The sequence below is a fragment of the Tauraco erythrolophus genome, chromosome 5 (genome assembly GCF_009769465.1).
Source record: "Tauraco erythrolophus isolate bTauEry1 chromosome 5, bTauEry1.pri, whole genome shotgun sequence".
NCBI classification, from domain to species: domain Eukaryota; kingdom Metazoa; phylum Chordata; class Aves; order Musophagiformes; family Musophagidae; genus Tauraco; species Tauraco erythrolophus.
Genome location: NC_141469.1, coordinates 70,723,266 through 70,748,128, shown reverse-complemented (window position 1 = coordinate 70,748,128; position 24,863 = coordinate 70,723,266). Strand labels below are relative to the sequence as shown.

The following is a 24,863-nucleotide window of genomic DNA, read 5'->3' as shown; positions in this document are numbered from 1 at the left end:
GCTAGCTGATTTTTTTACCCCTAGGAATATCCCACGGTTGAATGTTTTCCACCTAAGTTGGGTGACTTTATAAATGTGTATTTAAAAACCAGTCTAAATTCATAAGAGCCTATAAAAGAAGGGACATATTGTCCTTGACTGAATTCAATTAAACACATTATTTGTATTACGGATTCAGATGATTCATTATACTTTTTTTCATTTCTAATGGCAGAAAAGTCTGAAAATACTTCCATTCATACACTTTACAGGAGTAACTGGGTTTCATAATGTTCTGTTCTAAATAATCAAACCTAAGAAATCAATTCTAAGAAACTTTCTGAAATAAAAATATACAAAGCAGAACCTATATATAGGTTCAGCTAGACCCAGTAATGTGTCATCAGCATATTTTTATCTAAACTGGAAACAGAGATTTTTAGTAAAAAGCACTGCAAACTCTAGCTGGGCATAATTTATTGCTGCCTGCAAATTATGTTTTAAATCCTGGCCCAACAATAGTGATTTTTATTACTCTTCTCAGCACTGAGTGCCCATTAATGTAGTACGTGATTTATGCATGATTTTTTTTCCTATGTATTTATATGGGCAGGAAGACACTGTACTCATGAGTCTGAGTCATTTTTCCATAGGAATCCTAGAAAGATGGTAAGAAGGTGGTGCAATGCACAAGCAGACAAACACATAGGCATCCCAGAGGAAAGAAGGGAATATGATTTAATCGCCCCAAAGGAAATAAATCTACTGATTTGCATTTGGTTTATGTTTTTGCTGCTTTGTTGTTACGCAAACCTGAATACATTTTGTAGGTCTGCTCATATCTTTCCCCTGGTGAACATAAAAGTAATTTTTAATAGTTTTCCCAGAGGATATTTTCACATGTTTTAATTAGGTGGGTTTTGCCTAAATATTTAGCAATTTATAAGAATATAGCTGAACATAAATAGACATATGATCATTGCATGTTGGCTTCACATAGTCTTGAAGCTGCAAAGTTTGTTCCCTGGAGTTTTCTTCATTGAGACTGAAAGATGTTGTGTAGTGGTGACTTTGTACCAGACAGCCTCAGGAAATCTAGACAGCTTTATTTTGGGATGGCTCCTGTTTTTACCTGCAACCCCACCCATGTGAACATACCCTGGATTAGGAGCAAGAGGCTTACTAAGGGTAGTTGAGCTCTGATGCTCCAAGAGTGAGCTCTGATGGCGTTGATGTAGCAGTCAGTGGTAAAGGCATGTTTCCCCATCCATAACCAGGTGGTTGTTGGACTCAGGAATAGTATGTAATAGGAGGCAGAAGTCCTTTATGCCTGTCTGCCTGTCCTACTGGTGCACTAGTGCTGGCTATACAGCTGTTTGTGATGGCTTCTGACAGATGCTGTAGTTTATCAAGACACACAAATCTGATGATTATGTTTCTCATCAGTTGTGTATTTGGACTCAGTTGCTCAGGTGGCAGATTTTCCATTCTAGAAAGGACATACAGAAAGCAGTCTTTATTTTCAGCTGAAGAAAAAATTATGAAATACACAATAAGAGCTGATAAAAACAATCACTTTTCTCTGGGAAACTTCTGATGACAAAAATGTGTCTCTGTGCCACTGTATGCCTGTAATTATCTTATTTCTGTCATGCCAATGTATTTTCCTGTTTTGTGTTTTCCCTTTTAGGCCAAAATTGGCTCTGGAAAGCTCATGGGCCCCAAAGGTGTTTCTGTGGATCGTAATGGACACATCATTGTAGTGGACAATAAAGCATGCTGTGTTTTCATCTTCCAGCCGAACGGGAAAATAGTCACCAGATTCGGCAGTCGAGGAAATGGTGACAAGCAGTTTGCAGGTACACTTGATGGTAATATGTAAATCCCCTTTTCTTGCCTCTTGTGCTCACATTTGCGTGATGTTTGAGCATGTTGAAGATGCTATATCCTACTTGTTTTTCCTGGGGTGGAAAGGTTCTAGGAAACATACAGCTCCTATTCACATCACCATTTGTTTAATGGGTCAGGACGACTGCAACATCTGTTCTGCAAATGTAGTTGTAATCAGATTGTTTCATCTACCTCTGTGCCTGGAAGCATTTCAGATCAGTGACCCCAGGAAGACTGATCTTAACTAGCATTTTATAAATGCTTTGTAGTGCCACACTCAGCTGATCATGATAATCAACTCAAACACCATGCTTTGTGTTTCCAGAGATCAGATACACATTAACCAATGCCCTAAGTGGTCTCCTCCCATTAGAAAATGAGTGTAATGGTTAAGATTGAGATCAGGAAGACACTATTGCCACTTACATTCAACTTAGCATTTGCACATGGTGTCTTTCAATTAGAACATGAAATTAAGTTTAAAAAACCCCAAAACCATATATTTTCAGTGAATAGCTGTTCTTTCAAAATTTGAAATGAAGATGCCAAATTATATATGCATGTCATTTTGCAGGTGTCAGGTCACTCTGAATGAGTATTTACAGATTGATCCAATGTTCCGACTGCTTCACAGCACAAGAGAGAAATTACATCAGTGCTATAACTGCTTTTATCTTACTTGAGATCTCTTGCAATGTCTTGTGGCACAAGTGCCATATATATAATTTATGAGAGCTTTGGCTCTAACACAGCTAAGTGTCACCATAATTTTCTGGGTATACCAAATTTATTTCATTAAAAAATTTCTAAAAATACCTCTTGAAAATAAGCGTGCAAATACTCTGTAACTGAATTGGAGAAATATATCACCTCTTCTTAGTGGTAGGCTACATAAAACAGGTGAATTGTCATTACTTGATTTTCAGTATAGAGGTTTTTACCTTTTCATAGTTTATGCTGATGTACTGTGAAAATTGAAACTGAGTTCTGATCTGTTTAATAACTCAAAATAGCTCCAAGTATTTTGATTCAGGTACTTGCCTGTTTTCAAGCTACCATTTGTTTTTTATTCAAGTTTGTGCACATAGTTCAATACACAAAATAAAGCAAAAAATGCACTTTTTTCCCTGACAGTTACTTTCCCTAAGTAACTTTTGTATTTATCCTAAAACTTGATTGCTCAAATGCTCGTAAGAAATGAGCACACAAAGCATAGAAAATTTCAATTAAGACTTTACATGAACATTTTTGAGAACTATTTTCAGTGTATACACAACTTTATGCCTAAAATTTATCTTGTTAGTAAGCACATAAATATCTACATAGTCATCTGTATATGAGAGAGGAAGGAATAAACAATGCTTATTGATAACACTAGCCGACAGCTGATTGAAAAAGAAATTAATCGTGTTTACAAAAAGGCACGCTGAGCTTTTAAAAACATGACATGAAATTGCTTGTAATTTGAAATTGATATCCCAATTTGACTATTATTGCTCGGAGGCCAAATATAATATTCTGGCAGTCTGAATATTTTTTTTTTATTTAAGCAAACTTTTTGATTTAGTGGTATTATTATTTTTATTATTTTTTTTCTTCTTCTGCATTGCAGGTCCTCATTTTGCAGCTGTAAACAGCAACAATGAAATTATTGTTACAGATTTTCATAACCATTCTGTCAAGGTACTGTCAATTAATGGCAACTTGGAAAGCTTTTTATTTTATCATGATACTTTCTTGGGGAAAATAAAAATATTATTAAAAACAAAGAGATCACACTTTGTATGTATGAGGTCTGATATAAGTACTGCACGTTCAGAGACCTTTGCCTGCAGTGCATTGCTTCATGGAAATATAATCCGTTGCCTTTGGTGCCACTCTAATGTTCTCTAATTCAATTGCTTAAAGGTAAGTTGTACCTGAGATAAATAATATCAACTTACTTATTTTTATTAGCTCTCTGCCAAACCTGTTATTTACCCTATATTCTTTCCTATTTTAAGTAAGTCTAGTAACTGTTTTTGAATTTCCCAGTAAAAGCTGCCCACATTTCTGGTTGAATAAAATTATAGCACAGTAAGGATACCTGACAATCTTTAATTCCATACCTATAACCTTTAAGATTACTGTATCCATTTACGACCCAACACTCTTAACACCTGTTTAACACAGACCATCAGTTTTCATCCAGTACCTCCTGCACTGGGCAGACTGGCCACTGGTCCTTACACCCTTTGAAGCCCTGATTGCTGCCTGTTCTGATGGAACACAAAGATAAACCTTCAATCCAGTTCTTCAGTGTTCAGAACTGAAATGATAAATCTTATATACTCACCTGAAATAGGAATCACTGCCTGAGCATAGATACCCTCATGTCCTGAGTGATGCTGGATCATCTAGCTTTTGAATAGTGACCTTGCTCTTGTATCCTTTTGGAATTACAGAGAAAGTAGTAACTCATGTGGTTTGGATTACAACAAAGAAACCACGAGGGGTGCAGGAGCCCTAAAGCAGATCTTGTATGTGGTTTAGCAGCAGGAGGCCTATGACTCCATAAATTAGCCCTTCACCAGTAGAGCTCACTGTGGTAACAAGAATGCCTGGAGAGAGTTAACAACACGGGCAAACTAAAATAAAAAAAGCAAGCAAAGAAATGTAAGAAGTGTGGCATCTTAGCAAATGTATAATTATTGCATTCCTAATGAGAACAGAACGTTCTCATCTGTGTCTGGTGTGATTCAATGGGATAAAAATGTTATTTGTTGCAATTTGGTACTAACTGGAGAAGATTCTTATTTTTGTAGTGTTCTTTAAATCAGTACAGATAATTGTTGACACTTTGGAGAGTAATTTATAATCTTGGTGATGCTGTTGTGTTTTGTTAGATGGTGGGAAAGAGCAGAGAGTAAATTTTGTTTTAAATAATAAATAAATTTATAAATAATTTTCACTCTTATGGGTCCCAAAGCCTCTTTCTGCCACCAGTGTCTTAAATAAGTAGAGGTGGCAGTGGTGCTATACAAATGACATATCCTGTATCTCACTTGGTCCCATTGGTGTATCCAGCTCCCTAACAGAATAATCATTGATTGGTTCCATCTTTCTGCTGTCTAAACCTGTTACCCAACCTCACAGAGAATTCCGCTGCTGAACTGTCTATACAGGGAGCCGCACGCCGTGTTCTCCATGTGTGTTAGATGATGAACGTCAGAGAAGAGTGCATCTGCTCTGTTGTGTTTCTGTAGGACTGACTCCCAGTGCCATCTTAATCAGGTCTTCTTAATTCAAGATGCACAAGCTGCAGAGAGGTTCCTGGGGCCCTCCACCTCTGTGTCTGAGATGAACCTGATCTTAAGTGAGAAGGGAAATACTTTATGGTGTAGTGGAGCTGGAGGGAGAGATGGGCACCTTTTCTCCCATCTTGTGTGTGTGTGTGTGTGTGTGTGTGTAGGAGGGAGTGTGTTCCTGGGAACTCTTCAATTCCCAGTTTTGTTAACAGGTGAACTGGCAGTAGTAGATGGTTACTCTTTGATACGATGCCATATTCAGATTTTTGCTTTAACCCATACAGGTATTTAACCAGGAGGGAGAATTCATCCTGAAGTTTGGATCAAATGGAGAAGGAAACGGACAATTTAATGCACCAACTGGAGTAGCTGTAGATTCTAATGGAAATATTATCGTAGCAGATTGGGGAAACAGCCGAATACAGGTAGAGATCTGTGTATTTCAAAAGGCGCTTGATTAGGAAAACTAATGGATTGATAACTCTGGCCACTGAAGTCTTCAGACTTCCCAAGAGCCAGAATAGCAGCATTAGAAGTGATGTGGTTTCTAACACAGCCTTTTATATGCCTCAGTGATGGTCTGTCCACTTTTAGAAGTGGTGGTGTCAGACCGTGGACGTTCCAGTGTGACTGCTAGCAACCCTGGTGGTTACTGTGACCAAGGCTCTTGTCTCCAGGTAGTTCCCCAAAAGCTATTTGATGACTTAGAAGACTTTCAAGCATTGCTGAGATGATAGTAATTTATAATCACCATAACAGAAGATTTGAGACATGGTGGAGAATATGAAAAAGCAAATAATCTGTATAGACCCAGCAAACACAGCAGGTTTTTATCATCTTTTTTAAATGCTGAGAAAATATTCTGCTTTTAGGTTATGAGAGTTGCACTCTTTTTATCTTTCCAGTGCTAACCACAGAGTCTTCTTATTTGCCAAAGAATATCTAATAAATAACTAACTGTATGTGTTATTTTCACTGAATATAAAAACGAGGGAGCTGCTTATGAGTTGTTCTCAGGAAGCACTGTCAACAGTGTAAACAAATTCCTGGTTTTCTCTGTGTGGGAACCTAAGAGTCATGCTACCCACAACAGTAATATTTGTTAGGAAAACAATGTGTTGGTTGAGTTCCTAGTTGAGTTTGTTTTATTGTAGTCGGCTATTTTTAGAACAAGGAACAGCCAAGGTGATCTTTTTATTACTATTTCATTGCATGTTTAATTCTTGCCAAAGATCCTGCTGGCTGTAATTAGTTCTTTGTATTAAGAAAATATATTTGCATATAAAATTGTATATTATGAGAATAACAGATCAGATTCTGCCCTCGTTTGTTCCAGTGTACATCAACCGTTTCAGAAATGAGAAGTATAATGGTATAATTGAGAGCAGGCTTGTGTCCACTATTTTTCTTTTTTATTCATAACCTTTATTCTGTGCTTTCTCACCCTCTAAGGTTTTTGATGGAAGTGGATCATTTTTATCCTACATTAACACCTCTGCTGACCCACTTTATGGTCCCCAAGGTCTGGCCCTTACTTCAGATGGCCATGTTGTAGTTGCAGACTCTGGAAATCACTGCTTCAAGGTCTATCGATACTTACAGTAGCAATGAGCTCTGGAGCTGGATAATCGTCCACCCTTAGGAAAAGACTGGTCCTAGAGATCCAATGCAGGATATCTCCTACTTTCAGTCCATTTTTAATATTAAAGGAGTCTCTGAGGATTTCTCGTGTTAATTTCCAAACTTACCTTGTTTACATAGGACTTGCACCTCTTATGTTTCTCACCGAACTTTTTGTTGTAAAGGTTAATACACAAAATCCTCTTTAATTGAATTCATAAAGACAATGTGATATTAAATGCAAACTGCAAGTTATGGAACTGGAATTAACTAATTAGGCAAAAATGAGAAAAATCTGGGAAAAGTCCCCAAAGCTTTTTGAAGACTGCGAAGGGTAGCTCCTGCTCAGAGCTTCCAAATTTGAAGAAGTATCATTGTTATGCATTATTTAACCCAGAGGTGATCCTGGGAATCTTCTAGATCTCATTATCATGGTAGGTATTACACTTTTAACAGCCTTCAGTCTTACTATCTATAACAAGTAGGTCCTTTTAGTATAAGGTTAAGTCTCACAAAATCCGTCTAGCTCTAACCGTCACACCTAACACAGCTCAACGTTTAGCACTATGAGAATCAATGCAAATTCCCTACTCATGTGGGATTAATGAAGGATTGTTTCCTGTGCTTGTTTTTCACTCTTCCTCTTGCTCAATGTGCTGGAAGGACTTTGCAGAGACATTTCTAAAGCTCTGGAAAAACTTAATTGAGTGATACATTAGTGAGAGCTGAACTTCTGATTAACGACAGACCTTCTGACACCAAACTAGTTCATTAGGATCAGGGTTATTACAATGTCAACTCAATTAACCTCATGTGTGCCACTCTTTCATATGTATTCATTGCCATGTTTCCTTAAGGCAACTCATTGTATTAACCGATAAAATAGAATGCAGCATCACACAGGACAGAAAGCCAGAGAGGTACCCCTATGGAGGACCTACATTGTACAACCAAAGGAACTGTGGTAAACAGAGGTTGTATAGGAAAGCCAAGGGTTACCAAAGCTATTTGTTTTTACATGAGAAAAAAAAAACCATGACAAATAAGAATGAATTTGAACCAATTCCTGAAGTCCTTCATCAAAGGGAATTTTGTTAGAGGACAAAATAAGGACTGTGAGATTTGTTCCGATTTGTTTGTATGTATGTATGTATGACTGATTGACACAAAAATAATAATAATAAAAAAGTAAACGTAGGTTATTTCAGCAAACTGGAACGTATGTATGCCATTTGACAATGGCAGTACTCTGAAAAATGTCTCTCCTTCTTCCTGCCAGATCTCTCTTCTGTGTTCTTCGTTGAAATATTAATTTAATTGGGAATGCTTATAATCATATGACTTGGTTCTGTTTTTAATGTTTTGTTTTTTTTTTTTTATGCGTGAACTTGTCCTTTTTAAAGTAGCATTGGCTTTATTCTTATTTCTAAATCCAATGGTCAAAGGATGAATTGCTACCATAGCCTAATACAGATAGAGTGGTGCTCACTCTTAAACCTTGTTTGAGGAGCTGGTGAGCTTATTGCCAATGCCTACAATAGCCTGGGAAGTACTGTCTGTCTTTTCTCATTTTTAGGGCCTTGAAACAAAAGGGCATTGGGTCAGGAACAAGGGAGTATTTTAAGCATGTTTGCAAAATGGAAAGAAATCTTTGTTCAATTACTTGTTATCAAGTATTTGTCATCAAGTATTTGTCTTACTTCTAAAAGGTTAAGGTGGTTGTTTCAATGAATTTGAGAAAAATTAATGGGTTTTTTGTAAAGATGCATTTGACTTGTAAAAATGCAGACCCCAAAATTCTTAAATGTGGAGTCTGTCTGTTTTTTAATTACTGTTTCTTAAAGATGTTTCCTCTTCTTTCCCTTGTTTATTTTTTGCACATAGAGCCAATTTACAAATTCTCATGCAAAGAAAAGTTTCCTTACTTCATTGGAATAAATATTTTGTGTATAAGGCTTAAGGTTTGGATTATATAATGCAGCTAAGAAACTGGTGGTAATATTTTTGAGATTATAAAAATCAAGTCTGTTATTACCAAGAGAACAAAAATACCCTCTGCTTGAACTGAGTTTGTCCTAAAATTCTGAAGATATCTCAATTATTACACAATAAACTGTCCTATCAAAATATAACAAAGTTGTAAATCAAATTTTCTGATGATCAAGTAATTTCCTTCTAAGTGTCCTTATAAGAAACCTTCTCGCAAACACGCAATTTCTGACATTGGAATGCCCTTAAATGGCTAATTTATCAATGAAGAAAAGGTACATAGCATTTTAACTGTATTTATTAACAAAGAAAAGAGGTTGTGTGGGTTCTTTGAGGTAAAAACTTAAAAAGAAAATGAGAAAAGTGCTGTTGCTGTCAGTTATGGATATTATTAATCAACTCTAGTTCCAATTTGGATTTTCATAATAACATTTTACTAAACTTGTGTGGTTTCTACTCAGGAAACATTGCCAAATCCTCTGTTGCCAGGAACTCCGAGAACCACAGAAATCAAACCCTAACCTATAAATCAGAACATATGCTTAAGACTGTACTATTCCATGTATACACTTTTCTTCTAAAGATTTTCAGTCCCTTTGACTGAGTATTGTTTACCAGGATTTTATATAACATATGTCAACCCAATGCATCCTGATGAAGTACGGAATTCTGCACACACAACCCCCTTACAACTCAGCTAACAGCTATTAGGGGTGAAATGTGGATTTTTTCTTAAGACTGAATAGTCATTCGGGTTTTCTGACATTATTGAGGTTTCAGACACTATCACCAGAGCAGCACTTACTGCATCTGAAAAATGTCACTAATTTGGAGTTCCTTCTCATAGCAAATGCTGCCAGCTACAATTTCAAATTCAGCGGCACAGGGCATTCCTTTCAAAGGTCTGACCTTATCTGCCTGGCACTGGGAAGCTGAGAAACACATCGCTTTTATGGCGCACTTCTGAAGCCAACTTAGCTAAAATGCTTGGCTTATAAACCTTACAAAGAGCAACCAAAGCAGAAATTCCATTCTAAAAGGCTGGCAGGTTCTCTTCTCATCCAATTAAGCGAACGTCAGAATTGCACTACTCGATTTGCTGAGTTGTTAGCCTTTATTAAAGGCATTCTGCTGCCAGATTTCAGGTATAACCAGATGTTCCCTTGACTTCCCTGGAAGGCTAATTGACTAGCAGCACAGCGTGAATGGTGAAAGTATGTGCTTCATTTAACTAATCTTCAACTCAAAAGTAATCTCAAAAGGTTATCAGATCTTGTGTAATTTGGAGTATTTTAGGACAAACTAGCCAACTGTATTTTCATTGTTTTGTGAATAGAATAAAAGGATCTGTTCAGGTAAATCCAATATAAACAGTAGAGGATTTTTACATAGGCTGAACCAGCAGCAATGTAGCTGAAAAAGAAAAGGAAAATGGTTTAGGCCAGCATTTGCCTAATGTAGATGGAGAGTTATTTATTAGTAAATGCTCTTTCATTCTGAAAAGCTAGAGGGCTTTCAATTTTATGTCAATATTTTTTATAACTAAGGATCTAGTGTTGCCATAATGAGAACTACAAGTGCCCAGTATGTTGTGTTTGCTATAAAGAAACGACTTTCAGTTGTGGGTGACAACTGGTTATGAAATTATGACGTACACTGAAAATTTTCTTCAAGAGTTGTAAGCAGTGATTCTTTTGGCCTGTTTGTGGAGAGCACGCGAAAGGTATTTGTGCTACGGAGTAGGAAGATTCTTAATGGGTTGTGTTATTTCCGATGAATGTACAGCACTTCAGTTGACGTTTGTGAGCAACACGGCCTTAACCCTGACACTTTTGCTTTGGCTTTATGACATGGGAACGTTCCCAAAGCTGCACAGTGTATGGCAGTACCCCTGTTAGAAATCTCTACCAGTTGATAATGCTGCAGCTTTCCAGTTCTAGAAGTGAGTCTGTCTTTTTTCCTGATTTTTTTAAGAAGTTTTGGTACATTCCATCTTTGTAAGTCAATCCCATATGCTTTGTGTACATGTAAGCCTTGTACTCTCTTGACACATAATGAAATACTCTTCTTACTTGGTGTTTTTTTGTTGTTGTTTTTGTTTTTTTTTTTTAAATCCCCGTGAGACTGAACACAAACTTCATCTCCTTAAGGTCAAGGATGAAAGATGTGCATCAAAGTGTTTGTGTGTGTGTGTGTGTGTGTGTGTGTGTGTGTAGTTTTAGCTTCCTGTGCGCCACGGTATTCTTGATGCTTTAGCCGACGATTAAAAAAAATTAATCTGTCTTGGAAATGTAGGAAAAACAGTCAAATGTGTACCTTTACCACGCACAAAAATTTCAAATAATAAAAATAAAGCTTGTTTCCTCTGTTATTCTCATGGTTGAGGATTTATTTTTCAAATGTCTCATACTCACTGTCCCTAAAAACAGGCCCATAATGCAGGAAGATGGGTAATTTTTTCCAAAAGGAAACCCTGACACCACAGATCACAAGCCAAGAACACTGTGATTGTTTCAAGGGTGTTTTGTTTAGCTTCTATGTAGACACAGAGGAGGCTTGGGTTCTTCTTGGGAAGAAGGGGGGGAGTTGGAGCTTCCTTGCCTTCTCCCTTCTTTCTTCAGTTCAGTCATCAGAATTAACATTTTCATTGGTGGTGGTAAGATTATCAGTGGTAAGCTTTTCCATTTGTATCACAGAAGTACCTTTCAGCTATGCTGTGCTACAACCTTTTCAAGGGTCTGCTGCAGAAAAACAAATTTAAATTCTTATCGAGAAACAGAAAATTTGCCTGAGGAGTTCAATCTGACTCCTTTCCTGTGAGAACAATTTTTCAGCTCATGTTAACTTTTTTTTTTAGATATTAAATATGTTGTCTTGGTCACTGGTGAACTCTCCAAACCTGAACCCTTTGAGAAGTCAGTGTGGTTGGGAACTCACTCACAAAGCAAGAGAGAATCTTTGGATGCATCATTTGGCTTGGAAACAATCTCACTGGAGGGGAATAGAGAGGTCAGACTGGTGATGGGTATTTGCTTGGTGGCAGGACGCTCAGAAATGAGACAGCTGAAATACAGAGCAGCTACCTTTTTTTCTTGGATCTTTCCCCCAAACCCTCTGAAGGAATCAAAAGGCTATATTTGCTAGCTAAAAAAGCCCCACAGCTTGAAGCAGAGCACTGTTGGTTTGACATTCAGAGTTGCAGAGCACCCATTTCTTCCTGTGCAAAAAAGACCATGAAGAACGGAGGAAATGGCGCAGGATATCCTGGAAGCCGCAAAAAGACGGGCTGAGTAGGCAAGGCTCTTGCTGCATTCCCCATCTTGTCTCACTGATGGGCTAGAATTTTTTTCTGTGCCCTGCATTATTACAGCAGAGGCTCTCCACCACTGAGCAAAATCAGGCAGGCAGGCAGGATGTTGAGACTGGAGAACCCTGACCTCTACCAGGAAAATTGCACAGTAAATGGCCAACTTCCCCTCTGGCCTTCCTGTGGTACTTATTTGAATACCAAGCCAAATGCTGCAGCAGAATCTTTTAGAAGTTCAGCCTACAGAGCCCAGCCTCACCAATGAGAAACAATGTCACGGAGAGTAAGGCCAAAATAGCGAAGGGTGCACGTGTTTTAGGTACCCGTCTTGAGATAACCAGGATCTCTCTCTTCAGTGTGCTAAGCACTCATATCATTCAATGTTCTAAAGTGTTTCCTTTTTCCTTAGGCTGAAGTTCTCTTTCACATCCAGCTGTGCTGCTCTGCAGTTAACCATCCCGTAGTTTTGCTGACAGTTCATATGAATGCTCCCTGATTTGCAGGGACAAACCTTTCCCAGACAAAACTATCTCGATGAACTGGAACTGGAATCTAATTTCTGTGGACAGATGTTCTCCCCAGGCCCCAGCTGTGCTGGTGGAAGAGATACCCGCCACTTGCTGCTCAGTGCTCCCTCCAGTTGAAGGCTGCTGACCCTCAGATCTGTCAGCTCAGCTTGTTCTTTCAGTGTAACACCTAGTTACCAAAAAACTAGTATTTAAGTTACCTCAGTGAGTTGGTAAGTGCTTAGTTCAGCAGCTCTGCTAGCAAAGCTGTGGAAACTAAGTTTTGGAAGAGGACCAGCTAGTGTTTCTCAGCAGGTTAGGTGTTTGTAGGAAGAACATCTGCTTGCAGTCCAAACGCTCATCCGAGGATGGAAAGAGGCAGCAAATGCTGCAGAGACTGGCCTGCGTGGGTTACTCATGGATCACATTGCTTCCTGATACCCGGCCACATCCCACTGCAGACTGCTTGGACCTCAGAGGAGTTTGGTATCACCCTCCCATGGGCAAGCATCTCCTGAAGCTCTCCTTGTCCTCCATCCTCAAGCTCTACTGAGGCACCTTTTTGTTGTCAGTCATACAGATGTTGTAGGAGGTAGGCGCAGGACTCAGAAGGTTTGCTATTACTTTTCTGGAAATAAATTGACATGCTATTCATCTTGAATTCTTCCCTTCTGGTGAAAAAACAGCCCATGTAGTTAAAGGCTGCACTACAGTGCATATATACAAAAGGAACAAAATTAAAGTAGGACAGACAATTTTCATTCTCCTCCTTCCTAACCCTCCTGCCTGCCATTGCCACTTTAATGTCCTTTCAAAACAAAGTTTATGAATGTAATTCAATTACTGATTGGTAAGAGCAAAGTGAAGGAGGCTACAGATTTAATCTCATCTAAGCATATTTTAACACTGACAAAGCAATGTATTTTGTCTGCCTCAGGAATGGAAAAAAACTGGGCTGGTACTTAAAAATCTCAGTCAGACACCTAGCATAGAAAATTTCAGCCCAAACTGCTAAAGCTTAAGAAAATCACAGAGAAATAAGAACAATCTTCTAATAGAAAGGCACAGTTATGAGTCCTCCTTTCACAGTACTTCCATTCATTGTCCTAGTTTTATAGTAATAGTATATGAATAGCAGTTTTGTGAAATAACACATTTAGACATTCTGAAGCTCATTAAAAATGTCAGACCTTTATGTGTTTTAGGAGCCATTCATTCTACTTTATCCACTAATGGAAAACTACTCTCACAGGATAAAGCATGAGATACTGCTGTGTATTCTCCCTCAGTTTGGGACCTCTTCCACCCAGTGGTCTTTCAAACTAGCTAATTTTGATCTGGCACTGCAAAATTTGGGAGATGTTAAGGAACCTCTTATTACAGAGTACCCCAGGCCTACTGGTTTGGGCAGGAAAGGGCTTCAGGGCTGCCAGCGTGCTGGGGCGGCTGAGCCTGGCTGTCTCCAGGGGACACAGGCGGAGTAAAACCTGCGGAGCCTCCTGCCCCACCATCACCCAAGAGCGTGACCTAACGTTTCAGAGGCCGGGCTGGCTTGGCTGCTGTGGTTGCGTTGAACTGCTGAAACCAGGAACACCTTCCAGCTGTGGCTCCAGGTGTGTGCTCCGGCCACGTGTCGGCTCCTTCCAGGGTCAGACCTGGGTGTTTGCTGCCAGTCTGCTTTCAGGTGTGACAGCGAGATAGAGGCATTGCTGCCTTGCTAGCATGCTGAACAGAAGCCCCGAGGTACATGCCCCAAACCTGCTTCAGAGTGAGCATCCCTTTGAAACTCCTTCCTCCCTCTCTTCTTCCTCTTTTCCCAGCAGCATGTCAGCTCTGACACCCACTCTGCCGCTCACACGTGTCACTTGGAGAAAACCCACACCGCAACAGGTGCTTTGCAAACGTCGTAGCACCCGTTTGCTTGGCAGTGGTAAAAAAAGGAGAGGAGCTTGGTTTTATTTCAGACTGTGAAGAAGCAGGAAGGGGCCCACGTCCCAGGAGAAGAGGAGGTCACGGTGACGGGAGGGAAACAACTGTCACAGGGAGCGTGGGGACATACTCACTGTGAGAGATGGCCAAAAAAGAAGGGAAAAGTGGAGTGACAGAATAGGAATCCTCGCAACAGACGAGGAGGCGTGCCAACAGATTTCATCGAAGGTTGGCGAGTTGAAAATGTGATGCACAAGGAAGTATGAAAGAACAAGAAGTTTTGTGTTCTGTATGAATAATAAGCTTTGTACTAGTAACGTCCTTTCTAACTTGCATTTTATTTTTAGTAATACGCCGATGCACACAATAAGGAACAGGATGACGGCCAGGTCTGTGTGGAAGAGAAACTCAGGTTTCAGGAAAAGGGGCATCTCACAAAGACGATGGAAAATATTCATGGGGACTTCCTGAACGGTTCAGCTTGTGCATTTTAATTTGCTTGAATTTAAACTCTAGAATTAGTATGGCAGATATGAACCCACTGCTGTTAAAACTCCAAAGCAATTTCCCAGAACTGCTGTAGCTGAAGGAAGGTAATTTACCGCACAAATAATTAAAATGAACCGTAAGTAATTAAAATCGCTAGAATAGTCATAGCAATGAACAACTGTTTCAAGAAACACCAGATGCACCCAGGTCCTTTGCTTCCATGGGCAGAGATGGTTTTATTTCTCCATGTCCTGTTGCTCCTGTCATGGGCTATTCATGCAATAGGCATCATTTTAGATCACCATTAATGTGTTTGTATTTTACCTTTGCTGCTGGGCCCTGGAGAAAAAAGAACAGGCAGTGCACCCACTGGGCAGCGCTGGCACAGAGGCCCTGTGCCTTGTCTTGGAGGTGTAGCTACCTGGAGCCATAAAAGCACATATCCCACAGATTGTCAAACCCACGGATGTTGACAGAGATTCAGAAACAATGATTAGAGCCAACGGTGGCGGGATTTGCAGTCTTTTAAAAACTTTTATTAATTTCAATAATATAGCAAATATGTTTTGAAGATATGGCAATGACATCTGTCAAGAAAAGTGCACTTTCTACACAAAATATACAATGGGTATGTATTGAGAAACATGTTAAGACAAAAGGAGAACTTGAGAAAGTTTTGCTCTAAAGCCTGGGCAATGCCACATGCAAAACTGAAGCACAGCCCCTACATCTCAACACATTCTGTGTAATTTGCACCACGTGTAACTCACAGGTAGTTGGTAACAAAAGCTGAGTTTTGCTTCCCGGCTTCGCCTGTCAACGAGCGCCTACAACAGGTGTTTGTTCAGAAAAAACACACCGCCAAACACGGTATTGTAAATAATACACAAAATGAGAGGGAAGTGATAACCTTTCTGGTACGGCAAGACTGGTTTATAAAAACGCAAGGATCTACTTCTTGGTTGATTGAATAAAGTATTAAAAAAAAAATAAATATGGCCCCCCCGAGCCAGAGCAGCCAGAAGGGCGGGCGCTGGGCCGTTCCGCCCCGCCCCGCCGCCGCAGCCCGGGGTTGCCGCGCTGAGGGGCGGGCGCGGCTGGCGGCAGGCGGCGCTGCGAGCTGCGCGGGCTGCCTGGTCCCTCCCGGCGGCCTTTTCCCTCCCGGCGGCGCCGAAATCAAACCCCGCCGCTCCCCCGCGCCGGAGGCAGCATGGTAAGCGGCGGGGCCGGCCGGCCGCCCTCCTCCCGCTGCGCTTGGCGGCGTGAGGCGGGGCGCGGCGCAAGGCCGTTAATGGCGCTGCGGGGCTGCTGAGGGGCAGCGGCGCCCGCCGTGCCCGCGCAGTGCCGCCGGAGCCAGTCAGGGCTCGCCGTCCCTCCGCCCCTGCAGCCGCTGAGGGAGGGCGGCGGGAGCTGCCTGCCCGCTGCCGGGCCCGGGTGTCGAGCGGCCGCAAGGCCTTAGCAGGACTCCCGGTCCCCCCGCCCCGCTCCTCCCGTTCCGGGGAGGCACCGCGGCTCCCCATGAACTCCCTCGGCGCCGGGTCTGGTGGTGTGGCGTTCGGTGGCGGGCCCGCGGCGCGGGCCGTTCCTCGCAGAGCAGTGTAACTCTGGCTGGCACACGGCAGAGCCGGCCCTGTCGCTAGCTCGGGGTGGGCACAGCGCCCACCAGTGCCGCTGAGCCCCAGGGGCGGCCGCGGCTGCCCGGGTGGCCAGGTGCGGTGCGGGCAGGCCGGGCCGTGCGCGGGCCGCGGAGGTGGGTGCGAGCAGAAGGAGCTGCCGGTGCGCCCGGGTGCCCTTAACAGCACCGCGTCCCTGCGGCGCCTTCGGTGGTGTGAGTGACAGTGAGACTGGTGTGCGTGGCGTGTTTTGTGTTCGTGGCGTGGAACACCGGGCAAAAAGGTAGGAGAGAGAAATCAACGTGAAAATGAATAAAATTTATCTGGAAAAGGCATTGATTTGTTACTTCTATCTGTTTGTTGGAGTGCTGGTGTGAAACTTGGTGCCTGGGGGACTTCGCTAATAAGCACGTGTTTTCAGGAGGCGCATCGTGTGCATATGGGTTTGTTCCTGTTGCTGCTGACGGTGTTAGGGCTGTTTGGGAAGGCGAGGGGAAAGAAGTTGATTGGTCTGTTCTCTGTTCATACTTGCATGTACATGAACCTGGCAGGTCCAGGTTCTATTCACGTAGCATCCTGACATCATAGGAGACAGCTGTGGAGTCAGTGCTGATGTAGGGCATGACTGGCCAAAGCAGAAGGGAGGGAACTTTAAGAAATATTAATAGTACATTTGTTAAATATAATACTGAAATAACTTCTGTTCATGTCTGTGTATTATTGTAGCTGCATAAGCTAGTTTTTAAATTTATTTTTTAAAATCTAAATCAATCTGGCCATTTTGCTCTTGATGCACGTTTTAAATGTTACACTGCCCTACCGTGTGATTTATTTAAGAAGGAAGCAGCGATTAAGAAGGAAAAAATGGTATCGACTCCCTTCTGTCAGGGCTTGGAAACAAACCCATGTCGTCTTTCTCAAAACACCATGTTATTAGAATTCCCACTTCTATTGACTTAAGGGCAACAGTATTTATGTCTTTTTTTTTTTTTTTTAAAAAAAAAAAAGAGACCTTTGTCTGCCAACATCCTATTTCACTCTTTTTATCCCCCTTTCAGTTTCCTGTAGCCGCACGCAGCACTGCAGGGTCTCGCAGCCTGTGAAGCAGGGAGTGGGGCAAGGGGAAACATTCCTGATTCACATTATAGCCACTGCTTTTGGGTTGTTGAGAACTATGCTAAACACTATTAATAAAACTCCAGTTCTCTGTGAAATATTTTATATCCTGATTTTACAAGGGGCATGTCAAAATAGTGTCTCTGAAAGTGATCAGAGGAGGATATTTCTCAGTTTTGTATTACCAGTAGCAGTTTGTGAGTAGTGGTTTCTGTCTTTTGTTCTGTTCCAATCCCTGTTATTTGCTGCTTGGTCACAGAACTGCAGAGAAAAGAAACAAAAGAAACACAGTTTTTGAAATAGGACCTTGACATTATGAAATTGGGTAGGAAATTTGAAGGAAAACGTAGTACCTCAAAATGGCACTTTATCTCCTTAAAAAAACCTAAACGGCCTACATTTGTCTGCCAACATCCTATTTCACTTGAGCTGGGTTGGATTGCTTGAGAGGTTGGCTCCAAACTTAGAATCTAGGGCCCTCAGTTTAATAGATGGCAGGTGGATTTGTTTGGTGTAATGATTCTTTGGGAAGAAGTAGTTTATTTCAAAAGTCTGGGGTTAGAGGTAAGGTATTTTAAAAGATGTCAAATATGACTTAGCGGTAAATAGATTTTAATTCTGAGCAGATGTTAATTATTCAAGTAGCTGAATGTGCTGGAGTGTTGTTTTTTTTTTTCCCCTGTTCTAGTCCAAGAAAAAAGGTCTGAGCTTTGAGGAGAAGAGAGTTCGCATGATGGAGATCTTTTTTGAAACAGTAAGTAACCTGTAATTGTCCTGCATTTACATTGGTGGGAAAACGGGTCCTAAAAGGAGCTTAACTGTAGACATAGATGAACTCTGTTATCTCCCACTGTGCGTGTCACTGATGCCCTGTGTCATCAATGTATAAATTAATTATAGAGACAGAGCTTGATTCGTGTAGCTTCTGATCAGGTGGCTTGTCCCTGGGTGGAGCCAGGGCATGAAGATGCGCAGGTGGGGTTCAATGCTTCATGTGCTCCCTATTTCAATCTTGTTTTGAGTCTGTTACCATAAGAGGAGTAGTAAGACAGCAGGAAGTATCTCACTGCAGTGTACGAGAGGAGGAAGAAATCTGAGCATTAGAAAAGATGAGGGGAGACCTGGAAGAGGTCACTGGGAAGAAAAAAACCTGGAGATCCAAAAGCAGAGCTGCAATTGTGTTGGTGACATACGCTATTCACAATGTTTCACATATTAAGAAAATTATTTTGACATTTGAGTACTTGAGCAATGTGGTGCATCTGGTGCTGACAATCTAACCTGGGCTCTGCCTGTCCGAAGGGGTTTACAGTCTAACTGGAGACAAAATATGGTGAGTTTAGAGCACCAAAGAAAAGAACAGGGCTTGTTACAATAATAGTCTTTTTTTATTATTATTATTATTTAATTCTCAGAATGTTCTAATTCTATTGGGGGATATGCAGCCTATTTCCCTAGCAAAACATAAACATGCAATGTATTTCCTACTTGCTTTTGTTGGCATTGATTTAGGATAAAAAACACACAAGCTTAGATGATGCTGTGGTTTGGAGCTGAAGTGTCTTTTATGTTTTGCACAGAAAGATGTGTTCCAGTTGAAGGATATAGAGAAGATTGCTCCAAAAGAAAAAGGGATTAGTAAGTGTTTACAAAAGTCACTTCTCTTGAGCCATTAATCGTTTTTGGGACAGGTCATACAGTGTAAATTTTCCTGGCTACTATTTTAGGTTTGTGATTGTAATAACAGAAAAAATAGCTAGAAAGGGAGACTGGTCAATGGCAGGGCTGTAGCATTAAAAGTGACATCAACAGCATATTCCTACCTCGATTTGCTAATGTTTGTCACTTACGACAGGTGTTAGGGCCAAAGTGGGAGATTATTAAAATGTCACAGCTAACTCCAGGTTGACCACTAAAACACGGGATGTTTTTTTTTTCCTGGGCTGTGAGATGCCTGACTTGCAGTGACTTTCAGTCTATGAAATCGTTATGTGTACTCAGGTAGTGAACAGAGAATTTAAATGTCTGTCTGTAACGTCACAGAAATCTTAAAATGCTAGTCCAGATGTACATGGTCAATGTTATGTTAAGCTTTTCCCCCCCGAAAAATGGCTGGACAGCTGTAAAAGGAAGGAATTTGTCTTTTAAATGGAAACCTTTCCTGATGAGATCTGTTGCTTTAAGATTAGTTCCAAGAAGATTTATCTTATGCTGGTGAGTTGTTTTGTATGTTTCATTCTGCTTCCTTCTGTGTTCGTTGACAAAAGGGGGGCGAAGCATAATGTTTGTGTAGTTGCCACTGTCCTTGGCTAGCACGTCTTCGTGGCACTGCGAGAGTAAATGAACTTGTTGAAGGAACTGCAGACATACGTGAATATCGCCAAGCAGTGGATTTCAGTTATGTCAGCAGCTAGCAGAGCCACTCACAGGCTCCTGAAGAGAAGTGGTGCTGTCTTGATTGGTTTGTCAATGCTTACGTTTGATTGCAATTTGCAGGAAGAGGATGTAAAACAGTAAATACAAGCAATGGAATTTCATATTTAAAAATCCAGAGTGTAGAGTTTCTAAAACCATTGATACCTTTGAGTAGTCCAAATTCACCCTGCCTCTGCATACGAAGGCATTTAGCCACACAACCCCAGCCTTAGTTACTCTGAAAAGAAAAACATCTGGCCTCTGGAAATGCCTCCATACTGGCATCCAGCCTATAGCTTCCAAAAGATTGGGTGTTCCTGGTCTGGGATTCTCTTTAGACTTGAAATTGAAAGTCAGACACTGAAAACCATAAATTAGCTCAAAAGTCTTTATTATTATCCTCAAGTGTTGAAGACGTAAAGACTTTGCATTGCTGAAGAGGTATCACTTTTAAAATGGTGAATTATACCACACATTTGCTAGAAAATGAATGATTGTGTTCAGAAATGTTTTGGATCCTTTTGACTGCAGATAACTTTCTGTATTGGAAATGAATATAAAGAAAAGTAAAATCTGCCCCTCCTGAGTCTGTAGACAGATGGCTTTAGTGCCTTTGCTGCTGTTAAATGCTTTGATAAGCAAAACAAAGTGAAATGTAATTGCGCTCCTAATCAAGAAATTGTAAGTTAATCCATGTTGGAGTTCAGATTGCAAGACAACTTCTCAAGTATCTTCTCATGAGTTTCTTATGGTATTGTACTGTAATGTGCATGTATATTTTATGATACTCATGAGTGCTGTTTTACAAACATCTGGTAGCAGACTGTACAGAATAGCAGCCTTTGTACATACACTGCTGATTTCAAAGGGATTCATCCCTTCAAGTGAAGCATCAGGCATGGTGTCTTTTCAAATCTTCCAGCTAGCTGACATTATAGTAAAATATTTATACAGATGATTGTAGATTATAGCTTATGGTATTAATAATTCTCCATAGTTTAGATGCTATGTGTTTCTAATTGGATATTTTTGCTTTTATTAGCCTCGATGTCAGTGAAAGAGATTCTGCAAAGTTTGGTTGATGATGGCATGGTGGACACTGATAGAATTGGAACTTCCAATTATTTCTGGGCCTTTCCAAGTAAAGCTCTTCACACCAGGAAGCGTAAATTGGAAGAATTGGAGTCTCAGGTAATTCTGTTTTAAGGAAAGTACTTGTTTGCCGGAATGGGTTTGCATTTTTCTTATACCTCCTTGTCATTCTTGTTCATATCTTGCTCTCTCACATGTGTGTATGCACACGTGCACACACACAGATTTTACTGTGGCAATTGTCGGGCATGCATGGTACAACGTTCTCGTTACCTTACTGTTGCGTCAGAGAAGTTTTGGAGCTTGTTCTTGTTGGCGCTTGAGAAGATTTTGTCTACTTGCTGCTGAAAGCATGTTATTTGTGATGCAAAACATCATTTAAGAACTTCCTCTAAATATTTCGACAGCATATGCTTTTATGTGTCTTTTATATAAGATAGGCCATCGTGTGGTAATGATCTAAAAGCTATGAGAGGACTGAAATGCATAACGCAAGTAAATGTGACAATGGTTTCTAGTTATGGTCATTGTGCTTTCCTCTCTACTTTTATCAGTAGTTTAATTTGTGAGCACTTGTGTAATCCCACGTTACACTTTTATTAGGAGAGAAGAGCAAATTGGTCACGATCTTCTGCAGAAGAGCAAGGCATCTTTTGTTGCAACATTGGTGTTTTATTGATCTGGTTATTTCCTACTTTTTAGGAACTGTCTTTCTTGCTTCTTTTAATTGGAGTGAGGAAACATCTATTCATCAGTTTATTTGCAACTGGAGTACATGATAACGAGATCAATAAACTAGCTTTATGGTCTGATTGCACCACAACACTGCCAACTTTTTCGATGCTTATTTAGCATTATGTCAATTCATCACAGAATCATTTGAATTAATGCAAAATTAGGGGAAATGCGTTTTAGTTGAAGGAGAACAGATTTAGATTAGATCTTAGGAAGAAATTCTTCAGTACGAGGGTGGTAAGACTTTGGAATAAATTGCCCAGAGAAGTTGTGGATGTCCCCTCCCTGGAGGTGTTCCAGGCCAGGTTGGACGGAGCCTTGAGTAGCCTGGTCTAGTTGAGAGGCGTCCCTGCCCATGACAGGGAGGTTGGATTAGATGATCTCTGAGGTCCCTTCCAGCCTATGCCATTCTATGATTCCATGAAAATTATCGGCAGCATCTGAACATTTTTACAGACATTATTATCTTCAGACGTAGCTCTGGTATCATCATTGTCATCTTATGTACCACATTGTCGACTTAAGCTACTTCTTTAAAGCTCCAAATTAGTTATATAAAACCATGCTTTTTTCCTCAGCTTGAATTGAAAAAGCAGTTTGTGAATCTGAAGACTGTTCACCAAAGCAGATTAAGTAGCTTGATCAATGCAGTTGGAATTGCTTGTTTGTGCGTAGAGTGTAGTGTGACCAGCTGAGAGGTAATCTTGTCAGTTACCCCTTGCTATGCTCTCATTGCCTGTAAACGTCAGTCATTACTAAACTGAAAGGGTCCAGTCCACTGTTCTGTTTTAACCAACATAAGATCATTTTCCTTTTGCCCTGAATGTTTTCATTATTGGCCTGGGTGCTCTAGACGGCTGTCCAAAGGCATTTTGTGTGTCTGCTTGTGTGGATCTGGCAGGGGGAGGAGAGTACTGGTACTCTGTAGCATACTCAATGCGTTTGCTGCAGTTTTCAAGATCAAGAGTAAGACTTGCTAGAATTTTCATTTCCTTTCTCTTTATTCACTCATTCGTGTCATTTTTATGGGCCAGTGATACATCCAGGGGTCTGTGGCAGTAAGGAGGAAGTACTGCAGTCCTTCCCATCATTAACTGGAACTGTGTATTGACAACCTTTCAGGCAGGTGCTTTGGATGAGTTGGAAAGTGCAGCTTGAGATAGTACCACAAGAACTATATGGGTCATCAAAATTGCCGACTCATTAATTTCAGGTTCAGCCAGTGACTTTCTCTATGTTTGGGGTAACTTTCTTAGCATCTCGGATGACTTATTAGTATCATGGATATAAACAGTACCTTGTGTGTACTGAGACTTGGTTAATGTTAAGTTGTTCCACTGACAATTTTGTCTGCTTCTTTACTGCCTTTCTTTTCAGAGCTCAAATGAGTCCAGTCATTAAAACTTCCTCGTTTTAGCTGGATACGCTTGTACTGTTTTCAGGCGTGGACTTAGTCTGGCATGACTGGGCTTAAAGTCATTTTTATTGACTGGTAGTAACAATGCACTGATTCCTACTCCAGTGTAGTTTCATTTGTCTGAAACAGGAGAGCCTGTGAGAACCTCATGAAGTTCAACAAGGCCAAGTGCAAGGTCCTGCACGTGGGTCGGGGCGATCCCAAGCACAAGTACAAGCTGGGCGGAGAATGGATTGAGAGCAGCCCTGAGGAAAAGGACTTGGGAGTGCTGGTGGATGAGAAGCTCAACATGAGCCGGCAATGTGCGCTGGCAGCTCAGAAAGCAAATCATATCCTGGGCTGTATCAAAAGAAGTGTGGCCAGTAGGCCCAGGGAGGTGATTCTGCCCCTCTACTCAGCTCTCGTGAGACCCCACCTGGAATACTGTGTTCAGCTCTGGAGTCCCCAACACAAGAAGGACATGGAGCTACTGGAGCGAGTCCAGAGGAGGGCCACGAAGATGATCCGAAGGCTGGAGCACCTCTCCTATGAAGACAGGCTGAGAGAGTTTGGGCTGTTCAGCCTGGAGAAGAGAAGGCTCCGGGGTGATCTTATAGCAGCTTTCCAGTACCTAAAGGGGGCCTACAGGAAAGCTGGAGAGGGACTTTTTACAAGGGCATGTAGTGATAGGACAAGGGGCAACGGATTTAAACTGAAAGAGGGGAGATTTCGATTAGATATAAGGAAGAAATTTTTCACTGTGAGAGTGGTGAGGCAGTGGAACAGGTTGCCCAGAGAAGTTGTGGCTGCCCCATCCCTGGAGGTGTTCAAGGCCAGGTTAGATGAGGCTTTGGGCAACCTGGTGTGGTGGAGGTTTTCTCTGCCCATGGCAGGGGGTTTGGAACTAGATGATCTTTGAGGTCCCTTCCAACCCTAACCGTTCTATGATTAGTTTAACTCTGCACTGACCTGGAACTGAGTTTCCTAGTAAAGTTACTCAACTTATTAGTATATTCGCACAAATTTTGGAGCAGGCTGCTTACTTTGCCTGAACATAAATGCCAACTGAGCAAAATTGCTGAAACCCCTCCTCTGTTCACCAAACGACTTGGTGCTGCTGTCCTGTTGAATGCAAGTGATTTGCTCTTGGATACTTTCTATTTTTGCACATGTTCCGTATTATAGCCAAGTAGTTGAATGAAGGACTTGATATTTATTGTCTTTGCCCTTGAGCCCAGTCCCATAATGATTTTAAAGATAATTGATCAAACAGACCCTGATGAATATCTTCCTTGGAATGTCTTGCAGAATCTGCTTAATGTGCTCCACTGTAAGTATCCAGGGGTTATCTATAAACATATGCTGTACTGCTTTAAATGTACTGTTACTTTATTAAACATAAACCCATCTATTATTATGGAATTATAATAGGCATGTAGTTATTGTATTGTAATGTTATTTTATGGTTATTCCTGTGTAGGACATAAACTATGCTGATAT

General features: G+C 40.9%; 2 protein-coding genes across 6 annotated transcripts in view; both read left to right on the top strand.

Annotated features, from left to right (window-relative positions):
* Positions 1 to 11,018, top strand: part of TRIM2 (tripartite motif containing 2) — a 75,275-nt gene extending 64,257 nt beyond the window's left edge. For 4 of the 5 annotated variants that reach the window (XM_086611473.1, XM_086611477.1, XM_086611476.1 and 1 more), the window contains 4 exons: positions 1,670 to 1,838; positions 3,482 to 3,552; positions 5,441 to 5,581; positions 6,609 to 11,018. In XM_086611473.1, coding sequence (XP_086467599.1) covers positions 1,670 to 1,838; positions 3,482 to 3,552; positions 5,441 to 5,581; positions 6,609 to 6,761 — 534 coding nt within the window. In that variant the 3' untranslated portion in view covers positions 6,762 to 11,018. Of the gene's footprint in view, positions 1 to 1,669; positions 1,851 to 3,481; positions 3,553 to 5,440; positions 5,582 to 6,608 lie in introns of all 5 variants that reach the window. The other variant, XM_086611474.1, reaches the window with a different exon arrangement.
* Positions 11,019 to 15,570: 4,552 nt separating this feature from the next.
* MND1 (meiotic nuclear divisions 1) overlaps positions 15,571 to 24,863 on the top strand; it is a 44,851-nt gene continuing 35,558 nt past the window's right edge. Inside the window, exons 1-4 of the mRNA XM_086612500.1 lie at positions 15,571 to 15,624; positions 18,414 to 18,479; positions 19,306 to 19,363; positions 21,183 to 21,331. Of these exons, the coding sequence (XP_086468626.1) occupies positions 15,571 to 15,624; positions 18,414 to 18,479; positions 19,306 to 19,363; positions 21,183 to 21,331 (327 nt within the window). The remainder of the gene's footprint in view (positions 15,625 to 18,413; positions 18,480 to 19,305; positions 19,364 to 21,182; positions 21,332 to 24,863) is intronic.